The following is a 17718-nucleotide window of genomic DNA, read 5'->3' as shown; positions in this document are numbered from 1 at the left end:
CAGGTAGAACAGTCAGCTTGTGGGATTGAACAATTAACATCAGAACTGGAGAGTGGAATTCCAGATATCACCTCTCCAATTCCGACATCTTTTATATTTCATTTCTGGTACCATCATGCATACATCAAGATTAACATGTTGTGCAGCAAAGCTGATACTGAGACTGACAACTGCAGTAAAAAGATAGTGAAAAGCAAATTCAATCAAAACTTTCAAGAATTAAATGGATAAATACAGAAAAAAATTATATAGTGCTGTGAGGAAAAGAAGCACGAGTGGGACAAAAAGCAAACACAGATATGAGGAGCTGAATGGCCCATTTCTGTTTTGTACAAATTCACAAAGTGTAGAAATAACATCACACTTCCAGAGGAACTGACCAGAACTACAAGTTACAAGGTTTCTTACTCCTTCCTCCATTTCTCACACAACATTTAGCAATACATGCGATTGATTTCTTTTTGTGTGCCAATATTGATGCCTTTATAGTAATAGTTCCAAAGTTTGGCCACTGAATCCAAAAAGCCATACTATAGAGTGAAGGCCTTGGTGAGCAGGATTAAGGAAAACCGCAAGGCATTTTACAAGTATGTGAAGAGCAAGAGGATGAGCCCTGTGAGAACAGGACCAACCAGGTACGATAGTGAAAACGTGTGCATGGAGTTGGAGGAGGTAGCAGATGTACTTAATTAATACTTTGCTTCAGTATTTACCAGGGAAAAAGACCTTTGCAATTATGGCGATGACTTACAGCGTACTAAGCATATAGACACTAAGAAAGAGGATGTGCTGGAGCTTTTGAAAAGCATTAAGTTAAATTAGTCACTGGGACTGGATGAGATGTACCCCAAGCTACCGTGGGAAGTGAGGGAGGAGATTGCTGAGCCTCTTGCGATGATCTTTGCGTCATCAATAGGGACGGGAGAAGTACCCGAGAACTGCAGGGTGGCAAATGTTGTTCCCTTGTTCAAGAAAGGGAGTAGAGATAACCCAGAAAATTATAGACCAGTGAGTCTGACTTCAGTGGTGGGCAAGTTGTTGGAGAAGATCCTGAGAGGCAGGATTTATGAGCATTTGGAGAAACATAATCTGATTAGGGATAGTCAGCATGGCTTTGTCAAGGGCAGGTTGTGCCTTAGAAGCCTGATTGAATTATTTGAGGAAGTAACAAAATACACTGATGGAGGTAGAGCAGTGGATCTACAGTATTTGGATTTCAGTAAGGCATTTGATAAGGTTCTCCATGCAAGGTTCCTTCAGAAAATAGGGAGGCACGGGATCCAAGGAGACCTTGCTTTGTGGAGCCTGAACAGGCTTGCCCATAAAGGACAAGGGTGGTTGTTGATGGTTTGTATTCTGCAAGGATGTCGGTGACCAGTGGTGTTCCACAGGATCTTTTCTGAGACTCCTCCTCTTTGTGATTTTTATAAATGACCTGGATGAAGAAGTAGAAGGGTGGGTTAGTAAGTTTGCTGATGATACAAAGGTTGAGGGTGTTGTGGATTGTCTGGAGAGTTGTCAGAGGTTACATCAGGGCATCAATAGGATCCAGAACTGGGCTAAGAAGTGGCAGATGGACTTCAACCCAGATAAGTGTTATGTGGTTCATTTCGGCAGGTCAAATTTGAAGACAGAATAAATATTAATGGTAAGACTCTTGGCAGTGTGAAGGATCTGAGAGATCTTGGGGGTCCGTGTCCATAGTGTTGACAGTGTTGTTAAGATGGTGTAAGGTGTGTTAGCATTCATCAACCGTGGGATTGCATTCAAGAGCCATGAGGTAATGTTATAGCTAAATAAGACCTTGGTCAGTCCCCACAGAACACAGAAATATGTGGGTACTATAGAGAGAGTGCCAGTGGTGGCGGTGGAAGCAGATACATTAGGGCCTTTCAAGAGTCTCTTAGATAGGTACATGGAGCTTAGACAAATAGAGAGCTATGCTGTAGGGAAATTCTAGGCAGTTTCTAGAGTAAATTACATGGTTGGCACAATATTGTTGGCCGAAAGGCCTGTGATGTGCTGTAAATGTCTATGTTCTGTGTTTACTGTAAGTGTCCAATCAAATAAGCAGCTAAGAGCTAATTGATCATGGGAGACATTATAGTTCTCAATGATACCCTTAACCAAATAGAAAAAAAACCTGAAGGTGGTGTCCTCTGGACCATTCGTCTCCTTTATCCCATCAGCCACTCAGATGTCAGAAGCAGGTTATAATAAGACCATAAGACAGGCTAACTCTAATCCCTCAAATGCGATTTTGTTAACTCAGCAGAGGCTGCACTAACCATGCAATGAGCTGAGCCTGTATCCTCTGGACAACCATCGTGTCCTTGATTAGCTACAGTCTACCCACCGGTGAAACTGAACACCATACAAGCTAAGAGCATTTTAACAAAATGCCATCCAAAGAGCTTAAACCATATTTATTTACTGACATGCGGCGTGGAATAGACCCTTCCCAACCTTCAAGCCACACCACCCAGCAACCCCCAATTTAATCCTAGCCTGATCGCAGGACAATTTACAATGATCAATTAACCTACTAACCGGTCATCTTTGGACTGTGGGAAGAAATCGGAGCACCCAGAGGAAATCCACGTTGTCACGGGAGAATGTACAAACTCATTACAGGCAGCGGCAGGAATTGAACTCAGGTTGCCTCGACTGTAAAGTATTTTGCTAAGCACCACGCTACCGTGGTGCACAATTATTGTCTTTTTCCTGATCCCAATCCATCAAACAACAGGAAAAGGGGTCTTAAAAACTAAATCAACTAACTCAGTTAACTTTTAGACTACTAGATCCAAAAACATCCTCGTCATGACCGTTTAGGTGATCACAACATCACTGAATGGTAGTGAAACAATACAGGAACATCTCCTACATGTCAGGAACTACTATGGCTTGGCATCAGATTGCCAAATACCGTGTAACAAATAAAGTTAATTTATTTACAATTAGAATAGAAACATACAGGAAGAAAGTGGAGTTAAAATTTTTCAGAAAAGTTGAAAGGGTAAAATAACCATTTTAGTTCACTATTCTTCAACAGATTTTTTGGATGTAAACACTGTAAATTTCAGCTGACAAAATGCATCATGGATGATAATCCCAATGTCAATAATGATTTAAGATTGGGAGTTGAGCAGTTCAGTAGTGGCTAATTCCAAAATGGTGATGTCATAGATGTCGGTGTTAATTCACAGACTTCCTCTGCCTTCCTTTCAAACATTCTCAGCAACTGTGTCAGAGATCACATCTCCCTCTTTTTCCTGCCATGAGGATCTTTTGAGCCAATTCATTTCTCTTCTATAGACCCATATTCACTTACTTGCAAAAAAATTATATGATCCACTTGACATACTTACTATTTTTGATAAGGTAAGTGCAGAGAAACTTTTTTTTCTAGCCAGGGATTGTAGAACAAGGAGGCATTATAATATTAGAGCTTGGCCATAAGTACTTCCCGGCAGTAAATGAAATCTGGAATTCCTTCAAAATGCAGTGGCCCAAATTCACTAGCAATTGCAATTTTCAAACATAGCGCTAAAAGCCTGTTAGCCAAGGGTATGAGAGTTACTGAACTAAAGCACTGAAATGCAGATCACCCTTAGAAAATAGAACATAACAGCATAGTACAAGATCTTCAGCCCACATAAAACCTTCCCTCCTACATAAACCTCCAGTTTTCTGTCATCCGTGCCTATCTAAGAGTTTCTTAAACACCACCCTGGCAGAACTTACCTCTGACATCCCTCCTATACTTCCCTCGAATCACTTTAAAAATTATGCCCCCTCGTATTTGCCATCTCTACCCGAGAAACTGTCTCTGGCTATCAACTCAATCTACACCTCTTATCATCTTGTACACCTCTATCAAGTCATCTCTCATTCTCCTTCACTCCAAAGGGAAAAAACCCAGCTCACTCAACCCATCTTCATAAAACTTGTCCTCTAGTCTAGGCAGCATTCTAGTAATCTCCTCTGCATCCTCCCTAAAGCTTCCACATCCTTCCTATAAAGTTATAGGTGACCAGAACTGAACACAATATTCCAAGTGTTGTCTAATCAGGGCTTTACAGAGCAGCAACATTACCTTCCGGCTCTCAAACTCAATCCACTGATTAAGGCCAAAACATAACAAGCCTTATTAACAACTTTCTTAACTTGCGCAGCAACTTTGAGGGATCTTGCGGACGTGGACCCCAAGATCCCTCTGTTCCCCCACACAGCTAAAATCTCCACCATTAACCCTGTATTCTACCTTCAAGTGTGCCCTTCCAAAATTAATTATGTCAGTTTTCCCAGTTGAACTCCATCTCCCACTTCTCAACCCAGCTCTACACCCTGTTGTTGCAACCTACAATAACCCTCCACATTATCTTCAACTCCACCAACCTTTGTGTCTTCTGAAAACTTACAAACCCACCCTTCCACTTCCTCATCTAAGTCATTTATAAAAAAAATTCATCAAGAGATTCCTGCAGAACACCACTGGTCACAGACTTCCAGGCAGAATAGTCTCCTTCTACTACCACCCTCTGCCTTCTATGGGCAAGCCAATTCCGTATCCACACAACCAATTTTCCCTGGATGCCATCCTGACTTTCTGAAAGAGCCTATCATAGCTTGTGGAATGCTTGTTTTTTATTGCTCCCATGCTTCCTATCCTGGGGCATAGCCCATCTAGCTATGGACTTATCTATCCAATGTTTTTCAAAAGCTGTAGCACATCCTCTTTCTTGACATCAAGATGTTCAAGGATATCAGCCTCTTTTAGTCACCAAGACCTTCTCATGTCCCCTTCTAGCTCTCCCAAGTCCATTCTTCGGCTCCTTGCTGGCCACCACTGGCTGCAATTTTACCCTATCAACTGCTTATCCTTCCTCACAGACTCCCCACACACTGCATCTACCTGTACACCAAATGCCCCATCCTCTGACCTAACACTCACATTCCCATACCCTGCCAAACCCTCTCCAACAGCTCTAGCAAATCTCTCTGCAAGGATATCAGTCCCCCTCAAATTCAGGAGTAACTCAACCTTTTTTTTAAAAAAAAACAGGTCATATCTTCCTCAGAAAAGATTCCAATGATCCGGAAATCAGAAACCCAGTCCTTTGCACCAATTCCTCAGCCACACATTCATTCGTCTGCCAAATCATCCTATTCTTACCCTCAATTATGCAACAATCCAGAGATTACTACTCTTGAGGTCCTGTTTTTCAGCTTTCTAACTTAGCTTCCTATATTTTCTCTTCAGGACTTCATCCTTTAACTATGATCCAATGAACCTTGTTCTAATGAAAACGGCAGAACAGGTTCAAGCTGCTGAATGGTCTTCTGTTTGTATAACAGAAGGACATCATTCACAGATCCTTGTGGATCAGCTGGACAGATAGTTGTGTATTCTAACCACAAACGTTTAAATTTTGTAAAGGATGTAAAGCTGAAGAAATGGTTTTGAAATACTATTTATCTATTTCAACTCAAACCAAAACATTACAAAATCTCTCACACCCTAAAAAACTCACATATTTCCAACAACAAGTTATTCAGAGTGCTCAATGGCCACCTTTTTTCTACTTCCCATTTTAAAGGCAATTTCAACAATGTTGTTGCAATATCAGCTCAGATCAGCAAACCAAAGATGAAACTTGCAACTTTTCGGACAGCACTATTCAAAAGATCATGCCACAAAGCACACTTTTATAATTAGAAATATCACCTCAAAACTGTGCATCTTCAGAACAAAATTAGTTCGTAACAATTCAAAAATTACAATGGTGCCGTGTATTTTTCTGCTTTTTGGGTATTACTTTGAACTGGGATCATACTTATCTGCACAAAATTTATGAACATATATGTCATTATTGGTGTCACCACAGTACACTAGAACAAGTCCATGCACTGTGATGTTACCATTAATGACAAATATGTTCAACATAAAGATAAACCGTGAAAGTTAAAAAAGGAAATTAACTTTTTATATAGTATTTTTCATGCTATCAAACATCCCACAAAGCGAAGCTGAGTTAATTTAGTTCCGAAGCACAGACAATCCTGCATTATGTTGGGGGCGGGGTAGAAACATACTGTTGGAGGAACTCAGGAGGTCAAGCAGAAACTGTACAGGGAAAAAATTGTCAATGCTTCAGGTTGAGACCCCAATTTAGGACTGATACAGGGTCTCAACCTCAAATGTCCACAATTCCTTTCACCCTCGCAGATGTTGCACAGCCTGCTGACTTCCTCCAGTAGTCTCTTTTTGCTCCAGATTCCATCAGAACGGCAGGAAATCCAGCAAATAATTAATGTACCTCAACTTTGCTCGAACAACTGAATCACAATAATCAGGTTTTATAATATTCATTGAGGGATAAATTTTGGCCAGGACACTAGAGAGAGCTCCCTGCTCTTCTTCAAAATGAACTAAGTATCTTTTAAGATGAGAATGCTGGAGTCTCCTCTTAAGAACTGGACCTTCTGCTCTGCAGCAGTCACAACTCAAGTGAAGTTAATGCAACATTGCTGTGTTCAATGGATGAATGAGTCTAACTGCTGAGCTATATATGGAGAAGCAGGTAAGCGCAAACCTTTTAGTTCTGCTTGCAAGAAATCTGAAACAAGCTTGGAAAATTATATAAAAATTGGTGGGCATTAAAAAAACTCATCCTGTCAAACATCCTGGCATTGTTTACTCTTTAGGTATGTTCATACTAAATACTTACCAGATTGAACTTCAAATTTGCTGCTTATTGCTACACATAGGGTTGATTGAGAGTTAACCACACTTCCAAATAACGTTATCAGACCCATCACTTTCAACCAAGACATTAATGGGTCAATTATTTAACATCTAATCCTGGACTTTATGTTCAAGCCTGGAAAATTACTTAGTTCAAAGCCCACATCTAAGATTGCAACCACTAAGCAATGTTTAACACTGTAGACCTCAAATCTTCTTACCACAAATGAGTATGCGGTCAACTTGCATGAAATAAAAATACTTAGCAGAAAATTTATATTATGCATAAAAGGTAAACACAATACCTAGTGGTAAATAAATAGGGGCAGCATGGTACCGTAGTGGTTAGCATAATGCTATCACAGTGCAAGCAACATGCATTCAATTCCCACCAATAGGTTTCTTCTGGGTGCTCTGGTTTCTTCCCACAGTCCAAGGATGTACAGATCAGTTAGTCCGTTAATTGGTCACAAAGGTAATTGGGAATCATGGGATTGTTGAGGCAGAAGGGCCTGTTACTGTGATGCATCTCTAAATTAAAGTACAAATGGAAAGATCACAGAAATCAACAAGGGGTAGAGGCATTTAAACCTTTTGCACTATTCAATATGGTCACAGCTGACCCTAGTTCAATTCCCCTGTACCTACTTTGTCACTGTATTTCTAGACTACTCACTTTGATTATTGCTTTGAAACAGGTTAAGGCATTTTAAGGATGTATATTGAGCATTTAGCTTCTTTAGACTAGTGCTCTCAGGAGGTAGTATTCATATTCATCATTGTCTACACTAAAAGCCATTTAACACCATTTTATTTCTTAATGTTTATAATGTTATGCTTCCATCCACACTGAAATGTCACCCGTCCTTGAGTTATCAAAATTAAATGTGGCTCTGTCTTGCCATATAGTTATTTGTAAGTAATCAATATGGTTATATCTACATGAAACCCTGTCGTAGGAAAGCAGCATCCATCATCAGAGATCCTCACCACCCAGGCCATGCTCTTTTCTCGCTGTTGCCATCAAGTAGAAGATACAAGAGCCTCAGGACTCGCACCACCAATGTTCAGGAACAATTATTACCCCTCAACCATCAGGCTCTTGAACAAAAGGGGATAACTACACTCAACTGCCCATCCATGGAGGTGTTTCCACAACCAATGATCTCACTTTAAGAACACTTTATCTTGTTATTTCATGTTCTTGTTATTTATATTTGCATAGTTTTCTACCTTCTCCACTCTAGTTGATCTTTCATTGATCCTGTTACTATTCTATAGATTTGTTGAGTTTGCCTGCAGGAAAATGAATGTCAGGGTTGTAAGTGGTGACATGTATATATATATTTTTTTTGATAATAAATTTACTTTGAATAATAAATAAGTAATAAATTTACTTTGGTTGTGGCCCAATGCAAATTGCTGTGGGATGCCTTAATCATATCCCTCTAATTAAAGTAACTGCCCATTAATACTACAATTATAAATCTGACCCACACTTTACAAATGTTCCCATGCTCTCTGATGAGCTACAAATGTTCAAGGTGCTCAGACGTTCATTTCTTAATACTAATTCAATCAATTTACAGACAGCAAATGCTTGGCTAACTCACTGCTTGTCATCCATCAATGTTTCTACTTGGCTTGCTCCAAGTGGCACCTTTGCTCACTTTATCCCCATCCAAACCAATGTCATGAAGCCAGCTCTTTGTGCAGTGAACTTGTCCACAGCAATCCCTGCCTGCTTAAATCACACTTCTTAGTCTACCAGCTGTCAAAATTATCAGAGGCTGCAATATCTGAAAAACCTCTGTGACATTTTAAACAACCTGGCTTATCATTTCCCACTTTCTTGAAAGGACAGCATTATGTTTGCAGCTTTTAAATCTTCTGGGATTTCACTAGAATTCAGAGAACGTTGGTAGATTACAACCTTCAAATTCAGCTCATTGGAAACCCTAATATGCAGATCATCAGGTCCAAGGTAACTTGTCAGGTCCATTTTACCTGGCATTTTTTTCTCCCAACAGATAATTTTATTCAGTTCTTCCCTTCATAAGCCCTTGATTATCTACGTGAAGCCATGGCAGCAGGTGGTGGATGGTCATATGAGCAGCTGATGTACAAGTCCTGGTTACATGACTACTGATGCCAGGTGGAGGATCTCTGAAAAATATTGTTAATAGCTGGTGTCATCCATCTTATAAAGACTCGGCCCAGAAGGCAATGGCAAACCATTTCTGTGGAAAAATTTATCAGGAATAATCGTGGTCATAGATAGACCATGATAGCCCATGTCATACAACACGGCAAATAATGATAATGATAAATATCTGCTTCTATGAACAATAATCCAAAATAATTTATTTAGAATCTCTGCCATTTCTCAATTCCCATTGCAATTCCTCAGTCTTGTCCCTTAAGGGACCAACATTTTCTCTACCTTTTCATGTATCTGCAGAAACCCTATTATAGTCCTCTCCAGGTTATGACAGGGTTCAGTTCCTGTGAACTGTCTGTAAATCTGAACAGTTCATAAATCAGAAATGTGGCCATGAAGAGAGTTTCCACACAACAGAAGAAGCCTGCAGCCCCAAAGCAGGTAGTAAAAAATCCATCCTGCTGGTGTTCCACTCACTCACTTATATTTACAGATTGTACGTTGGATGTCATATGCCTGTGAAGACCTCATTCTTATTTTACCTTCTCAATATTTTACCATCTTCCTGTTTATTTTTAGTTACTTTAATGATTTCTAAAACTGTCCTAATCATTTACTCTGCCACTAATCTTGCACATTATGCACTTTTCAATTTGACACCAATCATCCCAACTTCACTAATTAGTCATGGAAGTCAAATCCTTATTGAGTAGTTCTTCTCAATGGAATACACCTTGATTGAGTTTTGTGAAATACCTTCAGAAATGTTTTGGATGCGGATCTCTATCTACTTCTGCAGTTAACTTTAGCCAAATCTGTCCTCATACCAATGGAATTGTACTTAAATTTACGTTTAGACACTCATTTCAGTGTGTTTTTCCACATTTAACTGAATCTGAAATTCTACCATTCTCTTTCCTAGGGGATCCTTTAGTATGAGATTATTAATGAATCCCGTCCCATTAGTCCCGTCCCATGAATCCAATACTAGATGTAAAAAAGCCTGCTCCCAGGATGGTTACCACTGGTAGAGCTTTAATTTATTTCACAGATGTACTCAATAAATAGCATAGGCAAGAGGCACAGAAACACTTCTTTCTTTGTTGTTTTTCCCTCACAGCATATTTAAAAGTCCCTCTTTATATATAAAGATATGGAACAGCATTGGTTAAGGAGAAACAAAAATTGATAGGAACCATTGAAATCTGATCTAACTATACAAAACACTCTATTTTCACAAATTAAACTTGTCAAGGAAACAAACCTTCCTCTGCTTATTCAAACAAAACAATTTATAATACAACACAAAAAATTGCTGATTTCCCCAGTGCAGCTGGTTATTCAATCTGAATAGCATAAGGGTGCAGAACATTCACTCTTTCTGTAAGAACATGTTAAGCGTCATTTCCAGGACACAGTTTTCGACATTCCTGCCAGCAGACCTATTATAAAGATCTTGGTGTTCTTTTAATTGATTGTGCTATGTGCTGTCAGGCTTGGCTTGAGTGACTGCACTCTCCTTTCCAATTTTGGAAAGCTGTGGGTATGTTCTCTCCAGAGATATGAACTCAATCTAGACTGGAGAAATTATAATTGGATTAGTTAAGAAATGACAGAGCCTAGCAGACCTGGCTATGCCTTCTTTTGGGGGAATTTTTAAACAGATATACTGCCTACACTTGCAAATGTACATAAACAACCCTATGTTCTACAATAAAAGAACATAACTTTTCTCCTTGGCACAAGGGCCATCATCATTCCTTTACAACAGGGGTTCCCAATCTGGGGTCCACTGATCCCTCTGTTAATGGTAGAGGTCCAATAGGTTGGGAACCCCAATCCACAATCATTACTGTTTCTTGGAAATTCCCATGTCTACACCAACACCTTTCTAACATTACAAGTGAGAATGCTTCAAAGAACATTTCACTGGCCATGTCAATTTGAGTATCCTAAAGTTTGATAGGTGCTTTACAAATGTAAGTTCTCCTTTCATAGCTCAGTTTGAATACCAGTACATTCAAAGCAATTGTGTCCCTTTCGTATCATTACACATTCATCATGAGACCAAGATGCTATGTCATAGTTGCATTCTGTTTTCTTCATGGTGGTTATCAGCAAGAAGCAGGGCTCAGCTATAAACACTCGTTTGCCCCAGTATCTAATCCAAAGGCACAGCACACTGAATTGTCCTAATTTGTTTGGACTTGCTCTGGTCAATAAACTGAGGAAAAGATTCTCCAGGAAAACTGCAGTCTAATTATTCTTTCTTAGATATAAGAAAGAAGGTCAATAGCAGGACTAAGGAAGGATGCAGATGTGGAGATGAGTCAAAACAAGTTCTGCAGTCAGTAAAGTCCAGGCTCAAACTTTTAATATCTATATGATGTGTAGGCACTCTTGTTTGATGTTATGATTCAGTCAAACGAAAGCAAGAGCCCAGTGTGGTACAGGTCGACCTTCACTAATCTGACTACCTGTAATCCGGTTCCTTCGATAATCTGACACCAATATCAAATTTTCTGCGCAACTGTAATTTCAAATTTCCCGGGACACCGTACCAATCTGCTGCGCATTGTTTTGGTTGCACTAGATCTGTTCATGTGTTGGCGCGCTCTTGTAAGCACAGACAGGTGATTCCTGCTTGTTTTCCTGCATTTATTAATATCATTTGCGTGAGGTGCGGCTGCCCAGCACCCGCCTGCGTGTCGGTAGTCGCGCACTGCCCTCCAGCATCACCCATCCGGCGCTCCATTCTCTTCTGCCTAAGACCTCAGATCAGACGTGGCGACCCGCTGAATTTAAGCATATTACTAAGCAGAGGAAAAGAAACTAACGAGGATTCCCTCAGTAACTGCAAGTGAAGAGGGAAGAGCCCAGCGCTGAGTCCCTGGTCGCGTGAAATAGAAGACCTCCTTTCTCCAACTTCTGCTCACCCAGAGGTGCTGCCACCATCAACAGTTTTTGAAGAAACTGTTGTACCAGTTACAGCACCAGTTCGTGATGCTTCACTCATTTTTCAAGATGGCGATGTTGATGACAACCCCACACCTGCAGACATGTAACTTTGCCTGAAGGTATATTAAACATCCCACTTTAGAAGCGGAAGTGCTCAACTGTTCTGTATAAGTTAATTGCTGTATATTTACCTGTACCCTTTATTTTATCTGTGCCTGTACAGTATATTACTTTATTAAAATTTCACCTGCTACTCATTTAATATTTCTGTTTCATTATTATCTAACTTGTACTGATTTTCTAATATTTTAAAGATATGATGAGGCAGTTAGCTATTGCTTAATGTGATCCTTCTCTAATTCAGCATTTTCACTAATCTGGCACTCCTCTGGTCCCAATGGTGCCGGAATATAGAACGTCGACCTGTATCTGTGTGTACAAAAGCTAGATCTGGCTTCATCCATTGTCAACAGTTAATTTGACTTCAACTGGACATGCATGTGGAGTTAATCTGTTAACAGAAGAGCCAAAACATGCTCCATCAGATCAAAATATTGCGCTTGGAGAGCAAGATAAAAAAAAAGTTATGGCACTGTGTAGGAAGCTATTCTAATGAGGTTAATTATAGTTAATGGCAAATTAGAGAAATAATTAGCTTTGTAAAACAACTCTTCTCCTAGCCCTGTGTTTCTTCCCTATTAAACCTGCTTTGTACTCCCTAATTTCACCTTCAATGTGGGACCAATGCTGCAGGGGGATGTGGTATCCCTTTAATCAAAGATCAGGGATCTGACTCTAGCTTAGGCAGCCAGCTTTATTTTTCTGCACACCACAACAGCCCAAATGAGTTCAGACATGTTGTACAATGAGTTGTATAACCATCTGACCACAGGAGAAAAATGCATGCAACTCACAAGAATGTACTTGCCTAACAATGTGACTGCATGGGAAATTGAAAGGCTGGAATTCTTAACCAGATACTTTGTGTAGCTTAGTTGCAATGCAGAAGATATGGCAGCCAAAATGGGGCAGAAAGCAATATAATGTCAGAAATACTTTCCCACTCTTCAAGAAGTACTACGAGATCTGCTGTGTGCATCTGAGGGGAGATGCAGTTTCAGGTTCTCAGCTATATTTCTGGGATCAAAAGTGAGTTCTATATATCCTACTCATCTATCTCAACCACGAGAATGCATTCAGGAGCTGAGCTCACAAAGTAATAAAAGAAAAGAAAACTTAGTGAGGAGTGGAAAATGGGACTGTTTGATGCCCAAATCCAAGCATGGATTGGCCCAAAAGGCTTCTTTTTCCTGTGCTGAAACGGATGCATGTACAGACCTGGATGAGTTGTAACCTCCTACAACATCAGAAATAATGCTGGATGTGATTTTTTTGGGTCATTCGTTGGGCCTTGACACAAATAACATATCCAGGTCAGGGTACTACACTTGAGAAACAATGTCAAGATCTCTAACAGGGTTTAGAAAGATCTATGAAAATGACACCAAGGAGCGATTCCAACTTTGGCCAACTCCAGAATTCTGCTTATCCATTTTTTTCTTACTCATTCAATGGAAATGGGAAACTTGGCCCATGTGTTACTCCTCCCAAATATTTAACAAATGGCCAAGCATCCAGAGAATTCACCCCTGCAAACAGTTCATCTGGTATCAGTTATTTTAAAGAGAAAATAAAGATCTTTTCCTGGTATCTCTGAGTAATTGCAACATGTGTTGTAGCTCAAAACCGCTGGAAAACTAAACAATACAAAAAGGGAAAAGAACATTCCTGGCAAAAGTCAATACACAAGTTATTCATTAGTTGTTTACTCTGACATTTTAGTGGCTTTTATTTCCGCAAGTTTTTTTCCAGTAAGTACCCAAGAAGCCTCAGGATTGATACATGCTCTGTATCGAAATAAACACCGTCTTTCAACGATATGGAATTAATCATCATACATTCCATTTACGTCAATAAACTATATATACATATACATATATGGTGGCATCCGTCGGTCTCGGGAGACCATGGATCCGCACCTGGAGTTTCCAGGATGCAGGCCTGGGCAGGGTTATATGGGAGACCGGCAGTTGCCCAAGCTGCAGGCCTTCCCCTCTCCACGCCACCGATGTTGTCCAAGGGAAGGGCACTAGAACCCATGCAGCTTGGCACCAGTGACGTCGCAGAGCAATGTGTTGTTAAGTGCCTTGCTCAAGGACACAAACATGCTTCAGGTTACTAGTCTGATGCCTTGCCCACTAGGCCACGCGCCAACACATGTATATATACATATACATTATATATATATAGTTTTTTTATTATTATTATTGTGTCCTTTATCTTTTGTGATTTTTTTTGTGCTGCATCGGATCCAGAGTATTTCATCCTCCTTTACACTTGTGTATTGGAAATGACGTAATCATTCTTGAATATAGAAAACACAACCGTGCACCAATCCTGATGCATGTGCATATCCGAGGTGAGCTGGAATAGGTCAGTGGAAAACTCAACAAGGTCCGAAACGAAAAACATAAACTCACCTTGCATGGAAATCCACCAAGACTGGTTTTGTACTCTTGATAACTCGTTCAGTGAAATCTGCTTGGTTCTGTATGTTGAAGGAAACTTCATTGGTAGGAGATGCACAAAATCTTCTGGCAATAGTTACACTGGCTAGGTGATGAAAGGAAGGCTTGATGCCATGCCAGCAAAGGGAATTCAAAGCTGAGAAGTATGCTGAGGATTGAGACTGCAGTGACCGAGGAGCCTCCCTCAGGGTCATTGATGCGAACCTTCTCAACAAAATTCTATATGCCATCTGCAAATGAAGACCATTAGAGTTATGATGTGCAAATGGGAATTATATTAAAATATCATCCTTCAGTAAACAAAATGCAAGTCACCTCACCTATAACAGGAACAGGGAATTATTCAGCTGCTTGGACTTTATCCACCATTGAAATAGCACAATTAATCACGATTATTATGCTAGGTTGTGCAGCGTACAGATAAAAATAAATTTATTAAGCCTTTAAGCAGAAAAAACTTAAGTTCATAAAAATAAGGAAGATCCATAGATCAGTTCTGTGCTCACTTAGCTACACTCCCTGTTGGAAGAACAGTCAGTTGTAAAAGCCTGACATCAGCATCCCATGACCAGATGACAACTAGGAAATCACCAGACATAACTGTAAACAAATAGAGGGCAAACAAATGAAATGTCCAACAGCTTATTTCTATCAACCACACACACAAGATGCTGCGTTCTACTAGCATTTTGTGTCTGTTGTTGTTTGAATTTCCAGCATCTGCAGATTTCCTCGTGTTTGAGCTTATTTCTGTGGTCATTTGTGAAACTGCTCCCCTGACAAAAAAAATAACTTCTTCAAATAAAATGTCAAGTATATGCAAGAGAATATAACATCCAGAAGCAAATGCCTTCTAAAAGGTTTAGGAAGTAAATATTTTGACAAGAGTAATTCAGATCACTTCTACCACCAATATCTGCACAAATGTTGTCTTGATAGGAGGCAAGTAAGGAGTGAAAACTAATCTGTGGAAGGATGAGGCCCATTTAACCTGGACAATAAAATGCACTTTCACAGATCATGACAATAGCATCTGAATATACAAAGACTGAAATACAATTAGATCAACACACAGTACACCTCTCAGTGGAAATTTATTGTCCAATTTTCTCCCCCTCTCCACAAAAAATGGAAATCAGAAATAAAGAGTAGAAATTGAGACAGCCCCATTTGGGGAATATCTATTAGGATTGAAACATCTAGTCCTTGGGATTTGGGTCTGAAACATCAACTCTCTAAAGTTTGATTTACTGAATACTTCTGGGATTCCTTTTTATTTCTGCCCCTACTCCACCATTTCTGATGCTAAGGCCTGAAAGCTGTGGATCCCCAATTACTAATCCCGTAAAAAAACTCACAAGAAATGGTTTCTTCTCCTGCACCCATGTACCAGCTTCACGTCCCCACTTCCAGTGATTTCTCACGTACTGATATCCCCTTTGATAATATGCCATCAATTTCCACATGTATACCCATCTCATCCAGTTTACCTCATTTCTCAGCCCCACCAGTGCCTCCAAATTACCAAAAAGCTTATCAAATATACACGATGAAATAATCAAGAAGTTCCAGCACAAACCTTCAGACCCCACCACAAGTTTCATTCCCTGGCAACCAACTCCATCCATCCTTACCCTTGACAAATCGGACTTTGACTCAGGACTCTGCATTCACAGTCAAATACTTTATTGAAGAGTTTTGGACATCATATCCATGCCAGCTATTTCTACCTGACTCACACCATTCAACTCCAAAACCTTCTCCTAGTTTGCCTCTCAGGCGCTAGGGTCCGGGATGTTTTGGGTCACGTCCAGGATATCCTGCGGTGGGAGGGAGAACAGCCAGAGGTCATGGTACATATTGGATTCAATGATGTAGATAGGAAAAGGGAAGAGGTCCTGAAAAAAAAGACTACAGGGAGTTAGGAAGGAAGTTGAGAAGCAGGACCGCAAAGGCAGTAATCTCAGGACTACTGCCTGTGCCACGCGACAGTGAGAATAAGAATAGGATGAGGTGGAGGATAAACGCGTGGCTGAGGGATTGGGGCAGGGATTCAGATTTCTGGATCATTGGGACCTCTTTTGGGGCAGGTGTGACCTGTACAAAAAGGACCAGTTGCACTTGAATCCCAGGGGGACCAATATCCTGGCAGGGAGGTTTGCTAAGGCTACAGGGGAGAATTGTTGGGGGTGGGAACTGAACTGAAGAGACTGGGGAAGAGGAGGTTAGCTCACAAAGGGAAAGCTTGTAGACAGTGCGAGAGGGAGGATAGGCAGGTGATAGAGAAGGAATGCACTTAGACCGAAGGCTTGAGATGTGTCTACTTTAATACAAGGAATGTTGTGAACAAAGCTGATGAGCTTCGAGCGTGGATCAGTACTTGGAGATAATGATGTGGTGGCCATTACAGAGACTTGGATGGCTCAGGGATAGGATTGGCTACTTCAAGTGCTGGGTTTTAGATGTTTCAGAAAGGACAGGGAGGGAGGCAAAAGAGGTGTTGATCAGAGATAGTGTCACGGCTGCAGAAAAGGTGGACGCCATGGAGGGATTGTCTACGGAATCTCTGTGGGTGGAGGTTAGGAACAGGAAGGGGTCAATAACTTTACTGGGTGTTTTTTTATAGACCGCCTAATAGTAGATATCGAGGAACAGATAGGGAAACAGATCCTGGAAAGCTGTAATAACAACAGAGTTGTCGTAATGGGAGATTTTAATTTCCCAAATATTGATTGGCATATTCCTAGAGCAAGGGGTTTAGATGGGTTGGAGTTTGTTAGGTGTGTTCAGGAAGGTTTCTTGACACTGTATGTAGATAAACCTACAAGAGGAGAGGCTATACTTGATTCAGTATTGGGAAATGAGCCTGGTCAGGTGTCAGATCATTTTGGAGATAGTGATCATAATTCTATCTCCTTTACAATAGCATTGGAGAGAGAGGAACAGACAAGTTAGAAAAGTGTTTTATTGGAGTAAGGGGAATTATGAGGCTATCAGGCAGGAAATTGGAAACAGATGTTCTCTGGGAAAAGTATGGAAGAAATGCGGCAAGTATTCAGGGGATATTTGTGTAGAGTTCTGTTTCAATGAGACAGGGAAGTTATGGTAGGGTACAGGAACTGTGGTGTACAAAGGCTGGAATTAACCTAGACAAGAAGAAAAGCTTACAAAAGGTTCAGAGAACTAGGTAATGTTAGAGATCTAGAAGATTATAAGGCTACTAGGAAGGAGCTTAAGGAGGAAATTAGGAGAGCCAGGAG

General features: G+C 40.4%; 1 protein-coding gene across 1 annotated transcript in view; it reads right to left on the bottom strand.

Annotated features, from left to right (window-relative positions):
- Positions 1–17718, bottom strand: part of txn2 (thioredoxin 2) — a 30877-nt gene that overhangs the window by 8670 nt on the left and 4489 nt on the right. The window contains exon 2 of the mRNA XM_059953778.1: positions 14411–14688. Coding sequence (XP_059809761.1) covers positions 14411–14688 — 278 coding nt within the window. The remainder of the gene's footprint in view (positions 1–14410; positions 14689–17718) is intronic.

Source organism: Hypanus sabinus, chromosome 29 (assembly GCF_030144855.1).
Source record: "Hypanus sabinus isolate sHypSab1 chromosome 29, sHypSab1.hap1, whole genome shotgun sequence".
Classification (NCBI taxonomy): domain Eukaryota; kingdom Metazoa; phylum Chordata; class Chondrichthyes; order Myliobatiformes; family Dasyatidae; genus Hypanus; species Hypanus sabinus.
This window is presented reverse-complemented; position numbering and strand designations above follow the sequence as displayed.